This window comes from Rhinoderma darwinii, chromosome 7, assembly GCF_050947455.1.
Source record: "Rhinoderma darwinii isolate aRhiDar2 chromosome 7, aRhiDar2.hap1, whole genome shotgun sequence".
Taxonomy (NCBI): domain Eukaryota; kingdom Metazoa; phylum Chordata; class Amphibia; order Anura; family Rhinodermatidae; genus Rhinoderma; species Rhinoderma darwinii.
In genome coordinates, this window is record NC_134693.1 from 34607475 (window position 1) to 34624606 (window position 17132).

At 41.9% G+C, this 17132-nt stretch overlaps 1 protein-coding gene across 6 annotated transcripts in view; it reads right to left on the reverse strand.

Moving 5' to 3' along the window:
* Window positions 1-16643, reverse strand: part of SOAT1 (sterol O-acyltransferase 1) — a 34979-nt gene extending 18336 nt beyond the window's left edge. For 2 of the 6 annotated variants that reach the window (XM_075833157.1, XM_075833156.1), the window contains exons 1-2: window positions 16437-16643; window positions 12845-12986 (exon numbers count right to left, since the gene is read on the reverse strand). In XM_075833157.1, the coding sequence (XP_075689272.1) occupies window positions 12845-12986; window positions 16437-16445 (151 nt within the window). In that variant the 5' untranslated portion in view covers window positions 16446-16643. Of the gene's footprint in view, window positions 1-12844; window positions 12987-14482; window positions 14557-16436 lie in introns of those variants that run through there. The other 4 variants (XM_075833160.1, XM_075833158.1, XM_075833159.1 and 1 more) reach the window with 4 other exon arrangements.
* Between the last annotated feature and the right edge of the window lie 489 nt (window positions 16644-17132).

Consider the following 17132-nt stretch of genomic DNA (forward strand, 5'->3'; position numbering starts at 1 on the left):
ATTTTGCGGATTAATCGACATCAAGTCTCCTCAAAGCTCATTATCACAAGGGCATTAAATCACTAATACACACATCACTAAAATTACCTGTCTAATATTGTTTAAACGCCCCTCCTGCCACCAAAACAGCTCTGACCCATCAAAGGAATGGACGCTAGAATACCTCTGACGATGTCCTGTGGGGTCTGGCACTAAGACGTTAGCAGCAGATCCTTTAAGTTGTGAGGTGGTGCCTCCATGGATTGGATTTTATTTTCCAGCGATTCCCACAGATGCTCAATTGGATCGAGACCTGGGGAATTTGGAGGCCAAATCAACACCTCAAACTTTGTCGTCACGTTCAAACCATTTGAGCAATTTTTGCAGTGTGGCAGGGCGCATTATCCTGCTGAGAGAGGCCACTGCCATTAGGGCAGGGATGCACAAACTTTTCTAGTCCAAGGGCTACATTGTACGGTTGAACTACTCCCAAGGGCTACAATAAAAAATAAAAAAAACAGAGACTGAGACGTTTATGGCGCAAGTAGAAGATGGGGGGGGGGGGGTTTCTAATTCTGAGATTCCCACCTATCGGGAGGATGGGGGTCCCCCGATCTAGATGGGCATTCCACAAAAAAGATGAACATGGTGATCTTCATTGCAGTTTATGAGAGCTACCAGAACAGTTGAGCATTTTACATATCCCATAAGCTACAATGGAGTCATTCACACGCATACACGGCTAGCGTTCCACCTGCCTGGACTCCCAAACCTGTGGATATTCCATAAATATCTCAGGTGGGAATAGCCCAGTTACAATTTTGCCTGGATTGCTCCTTTAAATGAATGAATCAGATTTCCTACACCCACCCCCAATATTCCCCGTACCAGCCACACTGGAGTCATACGTCATCATAGGCTCCCAAGTATACTGCACCACAGACTAATTTAGCGGGATCCCTCAGGATGGAAAAGCCTAATCTACTAGGATTTTCCATCAAAAAAAGTTATGCTGACGTATACCAGCTCGTGGGAGGCCAAAAATACAGTTTTGGCCTTCATTGGGCTAATGGAGCACTATGGACACAATTAGCACGTATGTCGGGAGATTTCCCTATGTATAAGCTAAATGTAAGGCCAAAACGCAATGCCAATATAGCCTTACAGTAGCTTTTCTGTGTGGTAGCCTTCACTCTACAGGCATCAATGAGCCTCGGGCACCCATGTTGACGGTTCACAGTTTGTCGTCCTTTGGTAGTTACTAACCACTTCATACCAGGAATACCCCCACAAGATATGCCATGTTGGAGATACTCTCATCCTGCCAGAATTTGGCCCCTGTCAAAGTCGCGGAGATCCTTAAACTGTATTCACATGTCGCTGATTTAATTCCTTTTTTTGTTTTTACCGCTAACAGCGGCCACACCGTACCATTTTGCTGCAATGTTATGGCTTAAAATGTGTAGTTTTTCTTTTATTACACTAACAGAGTAAAACAACCTTAAAAATACATGGCGTAAAAACATGCACGATGAACATCTACCCAAAATATCCAAATGTTTACCAAAGGCGGTGTGTAAAACAGTTAGCTTCCTGTTTTTTGTAAGATTTAATATTAATGCAAAAGCTTGTCTTTCCCTGTGATCGGAACTTTATTTTTCATGTTTTCAGTCCCGAAAGACCAAAAAAAAAAAAAAATGTACACATAGAAGTCTGAATAAATGAGATTACAATCTTTTATAAAGCTCTGTACTTATTACAAGCCCAAATACTGATCTGACACGTTATCTATTTATTTGCAAGGTGCCGTGTTCTTCATGCCTCACAATTCTGCAGGGAAATAGTATTTGACAAACTGTGTGTCTCCAGAACGGACTAGCATTATATTCACCGTACACAGAATAAAATTCTAAACATAAAAAGAACCCCCTATCAAATGTTTGTTTCCCAATAGTGAGAGGACAGGCTGTCCTTGCCTTTGGTACATCTACGGTTTTCGTGACAAGGTTACACTGTGTAGCTTCTGGTACACAAGACAAGCATTTCAATTTGTCATTTTCCATTGAAGGTCACAGCTTAACCCTGGATTTTAAAAGATGCTCACATCACAAGAAAACGGGAAAAAAAAAAAAAAAAAGAAGAATTGTCAGGGCGCCTGTATGGAAAATGGAAAGGATGGAGGTACTGTAAAACGGTACAGAATCAGATACAACTCCACAGCGTTTATACTCTGTCCTACAGGTCTATTGTGAGGAACAAGCCCATATCTGTTTACCCATTGAAAGAAAAGGAGGGGGAAGAGAAAAAAAAAATTATATAAAAAAAAAAAACACGGGAACTACATGTTGTATTTTGTGTCGTGCAAATTGTGCTTAGACAGCACGATGCACAAACTACAACTTCAGTAATGAAACACTTCAAAACCTTCTGAACAATTCTATCGCCTAGTGGTTTAGAAAGAAAATTGCAGGTCAGACTAAACTGATCTACTGGATCACTACGGACAGAATGGATAATGATATTAAACACAGGCGAAGATCAACGCAAGTGATCCATGTTGCAAAACCATGGAACCCCCACATTTCTAGCTGCTGGTACTCGCACTAGTCTTTAATGTTTGCCGGTGTCAAGTTGAAGCAAAATGTTCAACGCTACAGCACCACAAATATCTGCGTTCGGCCCCTTTCACACTGCGTTTTATGGTCTCCGTTTGAAGTATATGCAGGGAAAAGCGCCAAAGTTAAACGGACGCGAAGACGGATGCTTAAATAGACTCTGTCCCTAGTTTATGAATGTTCCATCTCCTAATTAATTTAATAGGCGCTTTGATGCTGATAACTACAGGGTCATTTATTTTCAAAAACATTTATTTGTAGTTATGAGAATTTTTCTAAATATGCTTATTTGGCTATACTTGCCAAATGAGAGGCAACTCTTTCTTTTCACTCTGGGCGGTGTAAGGTTTTCGGTATGGCGCTGTCCAATCAGCATCCAGCTTGTCCCCCTTCCTTGCCCAGCAACACAGCGTGATCATATAGTTTTTTGTTTTACTTGGTACCAGCGCTCCACACATTTGGCCCAGGTGATTTTAATTAGGGAATTAAAATTAGAAGTGGGGGGGGGGGGGCTCAGTGCCAAGGAGGCTTAGCGTGGCCTGGCAGCATGGGTGCTTTTAGAACTCTGGGTTGCTCCCTCTGTGAGAGCATTGTTGTAGTGGCAGTGACCGCCAAGCGGTGCAGCAACCGATAGAGTAGGGACTCACTTTAAAGAGGTTGCCGTGAAGTGGCATTATACAATTTGATCAAAATCTTAACAAAGAACCTCATTTTCAGGATTATACAGCTTTGCCTACCAGCTATAGATCAAAGTGGATGTGCGGTCCATGTCTATTTCTACTATACTAATAACAGCGTGATCATACAGCTTCCATTTGCAACTGCGTTTTCGACTGGTGATATCTCCGGCTGTTTCACAGCTAGAACCAGTGATCCTGGTGCCATATGAAAGATCAGAATCCACTGTTCAGCTGTGGTCCACAGCCAGAGATACGGCTGTTTAAGTGCTCCCACTTGCCTCCCGCCTGAGTCTCTCAGGGTATGTTCACACTGGCTACTTTCGGGCCGTAAAATCGGAAGCAGAACGCCTCCAAACATCTGCCCATTGATTGCAATGGGGAAAAACTGTCTTCTGTTCCGACGGGCCATTTTTTTTTTTACGCGCCCGTTGTGAAAAACGGCCGCGAAAAAGTGCACGTCACTTCTTGGGAAGTTTTTGGAGCCTTTTTTTATAGACCATTGAAAACCTTTCCAAAAACGGCCGTAAAAAACGCAGCGAAAATCGAAAGTGGCTTTAAAAAACGTCTGAAAATCAGGAGCGGATTTCGCTTGAAAATAGCTCTGTATTTTTAGACGTTTTTTGAGTTTGCGTGTGAACATACCCTCACACTGTGTGAAGCCGCTTCATGCCGATAGGACAGGTCAGAGGCTGTGAGGTGGCTCCACCTCAGGAGAAATCGCTGGTGTTCATACCCACTCGTCTTAGTATAGGCTCACTTACATATTTAGAAGAAAAAAAAAAAAAAAAAAAAAAGTAAAAAAAACTTTTAAAATAAATTTTTGGGGACACAATTTTCACTAGCATTATCAGTGTGTCAGCACCTATTAGATTAGCTAGGAGATTGGGCATTACTAAACTAGTGACACTAGCGACAGATCCTTTTTAACCCCTTTCCACAAAATCACGTAGTTACGTGGTGGGTTAACAGAAGCTGAGCCTGCACCATTAGCCACGGGTGTCAGATGTTTGTCACAGCCGACATCCTGCTGTAACGGCCAGAACTAGGCTCGCTGCCTTTAGGTGGTTAGATTGCGCCCGATGGTTGCCAAGGAGATGTCAATCCTAGCAAGATGGCAAGGCTTGCTGTCAGTGAATAGCCGACAGCTCTAATACACTGCACTATGTAGTGCAGTGTATTAGAATAGCGATCAGGGCTTCATTGCCTTGAAGTGGTGGGGGGGGGGGTATAAATAGAAGTTTCAAGTTACACACACATGCCCCTCCAGGTCTGTCGACCCAAACTATAAAAGCATCACGCTATTTTACCTGCACGGTGAACACCATGAATGAATAAGAATCAAATCCAGAATTGCTGTTTTTTGGTCACAACCTCTCGCAAAACAGAATAAAAAAAGTGATCTTAAAATTGCATGTACCCCAAAATTATACCATTAAAAACTACAACCCAAGACCTCCACAGCTTTTTTGACGGAAAAAAAAATATAGTTTTTTAGGGTGACAAAAAAATTAATTTGAAACAAAAGTAATTTTAATGTGCAGACGCTGCTAAACATAAAAAACCCAAAACCTATATACATATGATATTGCCGTAATCGTATCGACACGCAAAATAAAAGTAAATATGTCATTTATAGTGCACGGTGAACGCCGTAAAAAAAATATAATTCAGAATTGCAGGTTTTTGGTCACCTTGAATGAAGGAAAAAAAACCAAAAAAAAAAAAAAAAGTGAACAAAACAAAAACAAAAAAAAAAAAAAAACGCATGTACCCCAAAACGGTGCTCATAACTACTGCAACAAATAAACCCTCACAGCTCCGGTGGAGAAAAAAAAAAAATATATATATATATATATATATATATATATATAGAGTTCTGGCTCTCAGAACATGGCACCACAAAATGTGCAGAGCGTTCCAAATGCGGATAAGATTGGGTGGCATTTATCAGTGCCACATATCTGGGATTATTAATTAATTTACCCCATTATTATACCCTGACGTACTCCGCACAGCCTGCATATACCCCCACATTTTAAACTGGCGTATTGCTTTTATTTCAAACAGAACTACCAACCAAAATCTGCACTCCCAAGCCAAATGGCACTCCCTCCCTTCTGAACCCTACAGCGTGCCCAAACAGTAGTTTATGTCCACATATATGGCATCACCGTACCCAGGAGAACTTGCTTAACAGTTTGAGGTATTTGTCTTCAGTGGCACGAACTGGGCACAACATATTGTGCACTAAAAACAGCATATACATGGGGAAAATTGCAATCCACTGAGCATTCATTTCTAAAATAATAAAATAAAAAAAAATGCGGGGTCAAAATGCTCATTACACCCCTTAAAAATGCCTTGAAGGGGTGCAGTTTAAAAAAAAAATAAAATAAAAGGGGGGGGGGGGTTTCACTACTTGGGGTTATGTTTTACAATTTGAACCCAGAGCCCTGCCGTTGTGGGCCAATGCTGCGAAAATAACCTAAAAAAAAAAAAACCCACTGGGGTTAAAATGCTCACTATAGCGCTAGATAAATTCCATGGGTGTTGTAGTTTCCCAAATGGGGGTCACTTTTGCGGGGTTTGCACTGTTTGGCCCCTAATGGGGCTTCGCAAATGTGACATGGCGCCACAAACCATTCCAATGAAACTTGAGCTCCAAAAGTCAAATGGTGCTCCTTCCTTTCTAAGCCCTGCCATGTGTCCAAACAGCAGTTTATTGCCACATATGGGGTATTGCTGTGCTCAGAAGAGTTTTTCTCCTTTATTGTGAAAATTAAAATATATGGAGCTAAAACTACATTTTATTATTAAATGAAAAAAAATTAGATTTTTCAATTTCACAGCCTAATCCCAATAAGTTCTGCAAAAAACATGTGGGGTCAAAATGCTAACTATACCCCTAGAAATATTCCTTGAGGGGTGCAGTTTCCAAAATGGGGTCACTCAGGGGTTTCCCCTGTTTTGGCACCACAAGACCTCTTCAAACCTGACATGGTGCCTAAAATATATCCTAACAAAAGGAGGACTCAAAATCCACAGACTAGTGTGGGATCTATTTAATGGATACATCATGAAAAGCCAACTATGTAAACATTCAATGGATAACTGACTGATGACATACAGCGTCATGCCTCAAATGGAGAAGAAAAACAAAATAAAAAGCTGTATCCTTGAGGTATACCGCACGACGAAAGCCAAAAGAAAATTTTGTCAGTATGGGTACATTTGACGTATGCACCAAATAAGCAAGGGAAACGCAGTGTGAAAGGGGCCTAACTTTGCAGAACTTCATGCGAGTTCCTACACAGCTAGAAGAGGGGTACCACAGAGTTAAAGGGAATGTCCAAGATTATAAAAACAAGTCGGCTTTCTTCTAAAAACAGCACCACACCTGTCCACAGGTTGTTTATGGTATTGCAGCTTAGCTCCACTTACATCAATGAAGCAGAGCTGCAGTACTAGACAACCCATGGACAGGTGTTGCATTGTTGTTTTTTCTATTTCTGCAGGATCGCTTTAAGGCCGGATTTACACGAGCGTGATATACGTCCGTGTAACGCGCGTGCTTTTCACGCGGGTCGCACGGACCTATACAAGTCTATGGGGGCATGCAGACAGTCCGTGAGTTTTGCTCAGCGTGAGTGCGCTGAAAAAAAAAAAAAAAACTCACGACATGTTCTAAATTTCTGCGTTTTTCGCGCATCACGCACCCATTGAAGTCAATGGGTGCGTGAAAACCACGAAGGTCGCACGGAAGCACTTCTGTGCGAACTGCGTGATTCGCGCAAGAGCTGTCAAACTCTGAATGTAAACAGAAAAGCACCACGTGCTTTTCTGTTTACAAACATCCAAACGGAGTGTCTTAGAGATGAGCGAACCGAACTTCACCGGGTTCAACCGAACTCGTTTTGACCGAACCTGGCAAAAAAAATTCCGGTATGCGACGTCAGGAGACAGTCACTGTCCACGGTGCTGAAAGAGTTAAACTGGTTCAGCACCCTGGACAGTGACTTCCGATCCCAATATACATGAACCTGTAAAAAATAAAAAAAAAAAAAAAAAAAGTTCTGACTTACCTATGACTCCTCCAGTCTGACCTCCCGGGATGACAATTCAGTCCAAGTGACAGCTGCAGCCAATCACAGGCTGCAGCGGTCACATGGACTGCCACGTCATCCTGGGAAGTGGGGCCGGATGTCGAGAGGGACGCGTCACCAAGGCAACGGCCGGGAGACCGGACTGGAGGAAGCAGGAACTTCTTGGTAAGTATGAACGTCTTTTTTGTATTCACAGGTTGGTGTATATTGTGATCGGAATTCACTGTCGAGGGTGCTGAAAGAGTTACTGCCGATCAGTTAGCTCTTTCAGCACCCTGGACAGTGACTGACGTAGACTAGCCTCATCTCTATGATGGCAGCTGCGCAAAAATCATGCAGCCGCGCATCATACACTGATGACACACGGAGCTGTCAAGTGCCTTTTGCGCACGCAAAACGCTGCGTTTTTTTGCGTGCGCAAAATGCACACGCTCGTGTAAATGAGGCCTAAAGGTCAGGTTCTCTCTCCAGAGAGGAGATTCTTCATTCTCTGGGATTCATTTCTAAACAAAGTGTTCGAAATTTCACTCAGTCTGTCTGTATAGTAATAGTCCAATCTCTATTCCACAATATGTAATCATGACGGAGACGGTAGCAATGAATATGTATTCCACCCTCCTACTAATTTCCACAAACTACTCCTAAGGAGTCAACACTGCTCCACATTTCCCTAGGAGTTTACTAGAGTTCAGCCTGAGGACCATTATAAAACTGTCACGGTGACGTCATCATGGTGAAACGCTTAGTAAGAGAATGACTGTATGGATGACAGGAAGCAAGATCATTAATGTCACATGGCAGTCAGCCCCACCAAAAACAAAAAGCAGCAGAAAGCAGACGCCCTATAATAAGAAATGGGAGGACGTTCAGAGAAAGCAATTATATAGTCATTAAAACAAACGTCCTCTCACTCACCTAAATATAATGGCTTCGAAAATGATAATTTACGACACTGTCCCTGGCTTTCTGTATGGTGGACCGGCTTTAGTTGGAGGACCCTCTTGAGACAGTCACAGCCAACTGTCTAAGGCTTCGTTCACATCTGCGCTAGGGCTCCGTCCCGACAGACACAAACGGAAACCATCGGCACCGGATCAGTCACCATTAAAATCAATGGTAATGGAAACGAAAAAGTATGGTTTCCATTTCGGTCAGGGTCTCGTCCCGACGGAAAGCTGCAACGGAACGTCGGAATGTGACATTGACGCAGATGTAAATGAAGTCTAAGAGGATCTCTAGTCCGTCCGTCCCCCCCCCCCCCAACATCTGATATTGGGGTAGACGAAGATCTGATCAGATGCCTTTTGCTCTCAATCTATAGGTTTGGTCTGGAGAGAAGCAGCAACTCACCAGTAGTCAGAGGGATGATAAAGAGTATTGGCAAGTAATTAAATATCAATAGTCAACTTTACTGGCAACTGAAAGTCCGCTGTTTCACAACATAAGGTGGCACTAGCTGCAGTATTTTCTATTTACCCAGCACTGCCTGAACTTATTAACCGAGTGGAACAAAATGTGAAGTTTTACTATAAAAAGAAAACAAGTCGAAAATGATCAAGCTCAGTTTGTCCAGGGCAGGAAGTTTGCACAAGTTGCTCAGTTTCATAAAACATTTTGCAATCATTTTGGAAATCACAGATATCTTCCGGACACAAAAATAGAAGATAAGAGTTCAAATGCTGCAATCTACAGAAATACTAAATAGCGGCGTTAATAAGTAACGGACTGGTCAAAACAGAACATGTCAGCATGGCAGGAATCAGAAGAACCCAGTAACATTTCCGTTACAATGTACCAGATGCTTGATCAGTGTAATAGCCAGTTGTGTAATGCAGCAGAACAATTTCAATGGGTTCAAATAAGGAATGGTTTGGAGTGTTAGGGTATGTTCACACTACAGCGTCCGTAACGGCCAAAATTACGGGGCTGTTTTCAGGAGAAAACAGCCCCGTCATTTCAGCCGTAACGGCATGTGCAGGCGCTTGAACGCCGCGTCCAATACGGATGTAACTGGAGCTGGTTTTCCATGGAAAACGGCTCCATTTACGTCTGAAGAAGTGACATGACACTTTTTACGCCCCGCCTTTTGACAGCGGGGCGTAAAAAAAAATGACCGTCTGAACAGAACATCGTAAGACCCTTTCAAATGACTGGGCAGATGTTTGCCGACGCTATTGAGGCGCATTTTCAGACGTAATTCGGGGCTAAAATGCCCGAATTACGTCCGTAAATTGTGTGTGAACATACCCTTACACTATAAATAATTGAAAAATAGTTTTAAAGGGTCTCTGATGTGAAGCTACAGAATATTAGGCGACTACATTATCTGCAACAGAATCTATGAGATCCTGCAGCAAACTATTCCATCTGGTTTCACATAGCTGTAATATTGACACATTTAAAAAAGGCTTTTTTTCCAACACCCCAAGTCCCAATGTTCCATTTCCAATGGTGCGACCAAGTTACCCCAGTCAGACATTGCCGGGTTTTCATTTCTTCATTCTACGGCAGTAAGACTTAAAGCTTTGTTTGGACATCCATCCGTTTAACAAATACGTTGCCCATAGTCTATAATAATATTCATTTAACATATAAATCATGAAAGGCTATTGAAAAGCCCATGACGTATACGTCAAATGCCCATAAGCTCCCAGGTTCAAAAATAAACCTATACTAGCAACAGCCTGACAGAGGCCAGAACTAAACTTTTTCGGCCTCAGTCAGGCTAAAAGGAGCCCTATGGATACATTTAGCATGTCCGTGGGTCCCAACGTATACTCTAAGCATAGGGCCAAAACAAGATGTGCACAGATCCTAAAGCTACAAGTTCCAATGCCACGGAGTGCTGGATTTTGGTTTCTTTGATCAAATCCCTGCACCACAGCGATTCTCTCCACCCATCAAGTCCACTGTGTTTTCCAAGGGATTTACTGGCGAGCTGTTCATTACTGACTTATACCAACAATGAAGCCGCAGGAATTCAAAATTGTTCCTGGCTGTAGACAACTGCCTATAGATTCCATAAGTCACTACACACGGTCATTAATTAGCCTGCTGAGGGATACATGGATTTTGACGTTCCTTCTTCCCTTCTCCATCTAAACATCACTGTTTTGTAGCAGGAGGGTTCCGGCTACTTAAGGTACTTTTACACGTGGCAATGATCGGGGAACAGAACACGTGAAAAAGGGGCCAGTAATCCGCACACGAACAAGCAACCGTTGGCTGATTGCACCTCCTAAGTGGTCCTAAAAATCATAGTTTTCAGCAACACATCTCCCCGTCTAAATAGGAGATGAACTGCCGACAATGATGCAAACTGAATGGGGACTAATGTTGCACGCTGCATCAAACTTTTGATGCTATTTTGATAATGTGCCAGGGGCAAGCTGTTTAATACCATAAGTTAACGGGTTTCAATACAAAGTTGTGCGGCCACACAGCTTCGCAGCAGACAGTAGTGCAATCCGGCCAGCTCTCCCGAACCAGTTGTTTAAATATCAGGTTTGCGGAACCAGTGTCCGACCTGGTCCCACTGCACTTAAATGTATCCGCATCCTTAGGACGTGGATTCAATTGAGCAATTTCTAGTGCTTGAGTGGCAAGGGAACGATCAGTGATGTGACGTCATCGCACCACCTGCATTAAGAATAGACTAGGCGTGCACCGTTGGAGGACAACATGGGAATGAAGGCAGGGGAGTATGTAATGCTTATTTTATTTAGTGGGCCCTGTGAGTGACACTATCTCCAGGGGGCACTATGAGCAGCACCATCTACAGGGCACATGGTGTTATCAATTTTGAACCTCCATAAGCCTCACAATAAAAGGGAACCTGTCACCTCTTCCACCAGGTATTGCTGGTTTAAGTGGGTGAAAAAATAATTTATGTAACCTACAATTATCTTCTAAGTCGGCTCTGTAGCTTTAGTATTCAGTTTAGTGTTCCAGCACCGTATGCTAATTAGCATAAAAGAGTCATATCTTCATTCCTCAAGCCTTTCCAAGTTAACTCCGCCTCCTTAATCTTGATTGACAGCTCCTCGCATTCCTCCAGCACACACGAAATCCTGTGCTTGCGCATCGATGTCCTGTTCTGGTGCGTGCGCACAAACGGGACACCATAGCAGCGCATGCGCAGTAACGTGACTTGAGGCCCGGATAAAGCAGTGAAGGGTGTCGGAACATACATGACGGGCGCATGCGCGCTATCTCAGACGAGATTTCGTCAGTCAGGGTCGGCATAGAAGGAAAGAACGAGACTGCCAGATCATAAAAGGCGCAATATGTTTGCAGACCGTTATTTACAGGATGAGTTTAGGAGAGGGGATAACGGCAATGAACTTTTCACAGCAGCGGTGAGTAGAGGTCAATAGGTGAAATGCTGGTGACCGGTTCCCTTTAATAGTAATAAACCCAATCATGTAACTCAGCCATAATGGCCAGCATTGGGTTAATGTTTGAGTTACATGGCGGGATCACTTCCTATAAGGATTATAGACAATGATCCCATCAAGTACCTCACAGACATAATAGGCAACATTTGGTTATTGTGTGGGTACATGATGGGGTTAATTACTATTAATGTGAGGTTCAAAATTGAAAACACCCCAAGTCTTAGATAAAAAAAATAATAACGGAACGGTGCTTTATATTTGAGTTTGTTTTTTTTTTTATTGTTGGCAAAGTATCATTTTGGTATAGAGAATCATGATACTACAATAAGTATCGGTATCGAAGTCCAAATTCTGGTATTGTGACAACCCTAGGAGGGAAAAAGGAGTTTGTTAGCCCCCATACAGTTCAAGGATTGCTAAATGGAGCTAAACAAGCGCCGATCATCAACAAGACTAATGAATAATCCAGAATGTCACAACAAGGATCTCACCGATGCTGGATTAAATAAATGCTAAGTATAGAATAGAAATGTTATTAAACCCCATATTAATAGAAAAACGTAACACCTGCGTGGTGCATGTTCAGGGTATATGGGGGAAAAAAAAATCTCAACTAACTTGTCCACACCATAGAATGGGGCTTACACAAAGAGTCCTTTTGGCATACGTATGGGTAGTAGTCTTCCGTGACCCCCCCCCCCCCCCACACACACACACACACACACACACACACACACCACCCCCTCGAGCATGTTAAAAAGCAGAGTTGATAAAGCTTTTCAATATAGGGAGGCCCCACACACACACCAAAAAAAAAATATATACAAGCTATACTGAATGGTATATGGGTGTTTTTTTGATTTTATTTAAGCCATATGTAACAGTATGGCACAAGTTTGCATACATTGGAGCAATTCACATATTATATATATATATATATATATATATATATATATATTACACACACACGATTATATTCCTGGTAAATACACTGAACATAAAGAACACACTAGGTGTAAACAGAGCCTCAAAGCCACAATTCTACATAAAGTTAAATTAGCCTCCCTTACCATTACTAAGGGTCCTTAATGGTCTGTCCCCATCGGATCTTCTTATCACATCATCTTTTTCTGGGGATACCATAGGCTTAGAGACGAAGCGACGACTTCGCAAAACACGACAGTCTTCCTCCGACATTGTCGAATAACTGTCCTTAAAAATTGGAAGAAATAAAATATGGGGGAGGGGGAAAGAGAGAAAATAACACAGTCAGGAGAAGTGTATGGGCTGTAAGCAAGTCAGGACACATAGACAGTGAGGTAGAAGTTTGCTTGACACAATTACATCCTGTACTGAACATGTGACCAAACTAAGCAAACACAGGACGCTGGCAGCCGGCCTCTGGGTCGGGCACTAAGAAGAAGCCTGCAGATATTTTTACTCTGAAAAAAACCACAGAGCCTACACTTAATAGTGTTAGAAAGAACCGTAAGAGAATATACAGTACCTGGATTATCAAAAATGACTCTATATAAAATATGGACCTTCAAAGAAAAATCACAACAGACTAAAATACCAATGAGAGATACAGTGTGTATATATATATATATATATATATATACATATACACACACACATCATCTGCCCTCTGCGGATGCGACCTAAGGACACCTATACCCATGAAACTCGCGGTACATCCAGGTAGGAGAGTGGCATGTGTACATGGGTTTATAATCCACGATCTTATATTTAACATTTGTTCATTTTTTTGGGTCCAGATAACGTTGTTCTCGATTAGCTCATCTATTCACTTATATTTATAAACTCACCGGCGATAACTGGGTCTGGTCAGTAACGGTGTGACTTATTCTCTATTCACAGCTTATTGCATGCATTGTTAAAGTGACTCAATAAAATTGGAATTTTTATACGTTTCTTATATAATGTGTAGTGTGATGTTCACTCCATCTCTATGTAGGTTCGGTGCGTTGATTCGCGAGTAAAGTCTGATATTAAGGGTAACCCATGCAATTGGCCGCAGCAACCACATGTACAACTGACAGGGCAAAATAGTTGTTGCTTTGGTATTAGAGTATTTAAGATAGGTTGGGGGAACTGTTGCAAAATAGTGTCCAGGGCATATTTTGAAAACCTTACATAACACTTTATAAAATTTGTCACAACTTTTAAAAAGCTTATATGACAAGTATAGGTAACCGAATATGTAGGTAATTTTTTAGTGTGACCATAACTTATTTATTGCACTACCTTACCCTGACACCTTTGTAAAGGACAAAAATAAAAGACAACACAATAACCGGATATATAACCCGTACTATAAATTGATGGACGTGGCATGGGTGATGAAGGCCATCCTTTGTCGTATCAGCACTATTAGGGGCATATATTAATACAAAAAACACATGCAAAAAAATACAGCAGCCAGTCAGATATGAAAGTGGTTGTGTAACTATCAGCAATGGGTGTGTGCTGTACTTAAGAGTTCACTATCGCTGTACTATAATCGCCACGTGACGCTGTATACAAGATAACGCAGACGTAACCTCATCCTGTTGGATCATTGGTGCGTTACACCTTTATCTGGACAGAGGTGGAGGTTTTTATCCCAAACACATTACATATAATTTCCATACAGAGATACACTATCTACCTGATAAGACAGGTAGAAATCTCTGCAGTGTACCTACCTGACCTACTGTCAGCGCAATGTCAGATTGACCTATAGAAATAATGAGGAGGATCTGATGAGGACAAATAATCTGTCTGATAACAGCTCAGTAAATGGGTTCATACTGAGGACAGGCTATCACTTCATGATTTCCCAAGGTTTACAATAAATCATAAAACACCCAAGTGGATAAAAAGCGGCATGACCGGGCAGTTACATTTTAAATTGGAAGAAAGAGAGTCTTTCCTGATCAGGACATTTCTTCACTGTTTGGTAACATGTGGGAGAAGCGGAAACAATGTAGCAGAAGCTTCCAGCCTCGCAGGGTATTTGCCTAGACACAAAACACACAAGTTTCTGGTTTGTCATTTTAAACAGGAGTTAGGATTTTAATTCCAGAAAACCACTTTACATAGTGTGACGGCATTTACATGTCACATCCTGAGCCACAACATGTGGACGCAGGGAGAGTATAGATTACACTTATCTGCTACTTGGTCTTAAAGGAAATTTCAGCACAAGCGCTAAAGCTCGGCGTTCCACTCAATTCACACCAGGTTGGAAAGAGTCTGATCACTTCATGTTTTTCCTTCTTGTAGTTTCAGTTCTAGACTCCGGCCACATTATCCATACCTGGCCTCCGCCAGGCTGGTATGTTAGTATACTTTTTTTTTTTTAGATTACACTATCCCATACAAAAGGATCCCGTAAAAAAAACAAAAAAAATAAATGTATACAAGCACTTTTTTTAACACCTGAGCCTATGGGTGACATATTCCACTGTATGGCCTACATCACAGGCATCTGTTAAATGTATACATCGTGAAATATCATAATATGGGTGACAGATGCCACTGTAAGTTCATATGGTAATTGTAGGCCAAAAAAAACATGATGTGAACAGGACCTCATACTTGTATTCCCCATTAAATAATTCTTACACATCTTTTTTTTAGTACTACTTTACACCGTTCCACTGTTACTCATCCTGGAAATGTCCGAATAACTTCAATAATGGATATTGCCATTACCCTTGTCAATAAGGGGTGTCCCGCCACACGGACAACGTGTCACTGTGTAGTGATAAACCCTATAGACAAGGGTAATGGTAGCCCAGTTGTCAATGAATACCCTTCTAGGAGGAATAATAGAGGAACGACACAATACAGTTGAAAGATAAGATGCTCCAGAATGATTAATACAAAAGGTTTACTAAAACAGTCGTGTCAGGAGAGATAACTGGGTCTCTATGTGTGAATGGGGTTTTGAAAACACTTTAACTAGCACTTTATAACAAACAAATCCACCACGTTTAAAATGTGGCAAAATGTCAGAATAGCATTTAAAGAATGAATAACTAAGACGCAAAGATTTATCACCAACCACAGCGATGACCTCCTCGGATTAGCAGGATTTCATATGGGAAACAGCATTTTTTTTAAATGACTAGCAAAAAATTTACTTCATACAAGATTGTCTTATGCAGCTGACAAATATTAGACCAATCAAATGACCGTCACATAACCATCAGATTACAGCCATATATCAGGCTGCCAGACAAAATATTATTAATAATAGTAAGCGATCAAGCAGATATCTATCGGGAGATATAGCCAGGACCTTACGTTTGGATTTCACTGGAGCGATACACATATCGATTATTGCGCACAATCCACCAATAATACAGAGAACTAGTCAATGGTGACAAAAGCGATCATCTCCAACCAACCAAAACCCAGCAAATACACCACAGCAGTAAGACTACAGCCATTAACTTAAAACATTCATAAAAATCACGAAAACTGCACCATGTGCAGCAGAACCTCAAGACTTCCTTTTTTTAAGAGGAACACAATGGCTGCTGGAGTGAGACACAGCACTCACATCCCCCATTCATTCATAGAACGCACCGTAACAAGTCAGTGGCTGCTCACAGAGGACAATAGACACACACGTGTTACTTAGAGGGGTACCTGGCTCATTCACGCAGTGTTATCCCGAGACAAGCGGGGGGCTGAGGATGCTGCAACAGATGCCGGGTACCCGCTTACCAGCAACAGAGACGAGCTCTCCCCTCACTTCTGATCCATCTCTTCCTGCTCCTCTCTATTAAAGCAACGTTGGTGACTCACATGGCCGCTCTACACACGAAGTGTCCGCTCTATGGTAAGCTGGAGAAATCCAATAGAATGAGATGCAGCGGAGATTCGGTTGCTAGTGCGCAGGCGCAATGGTCTGTATTATAGCATGTGCACTTGCGCAGTGATGTCATTTGAGCTCTAGCGTGTATAATGCAGCAGTATCTCAGTTGTATTATATAGTTATATAGTAAAACGGTATAACTATAACAGCAGGATTACATTGGCAAAAGAACAATGCAGTCAAAAACATATCTAATGCCAGTTCTAACAATAAAGGAGCTCTATACAAATATGGCTGAAATAATGGTGCCGCATACCTGACAAGTGTCCATGGAGTTATATCAAAACTGGTGCACAGGAAAAGCGAGGTTGCCCATGGCAACCAATCAGGTTGCTGCTTTCATTTTCTAAAAGGCCTCTGAAAAATGAGAGTTGGAATCTGATTGGTTTCTATGGGCAACTACTCCACTTTTTCTTTGCACTAGTTTTGATATAACTCCTCCAATGTTATTAGACGGGCAGTCCCTC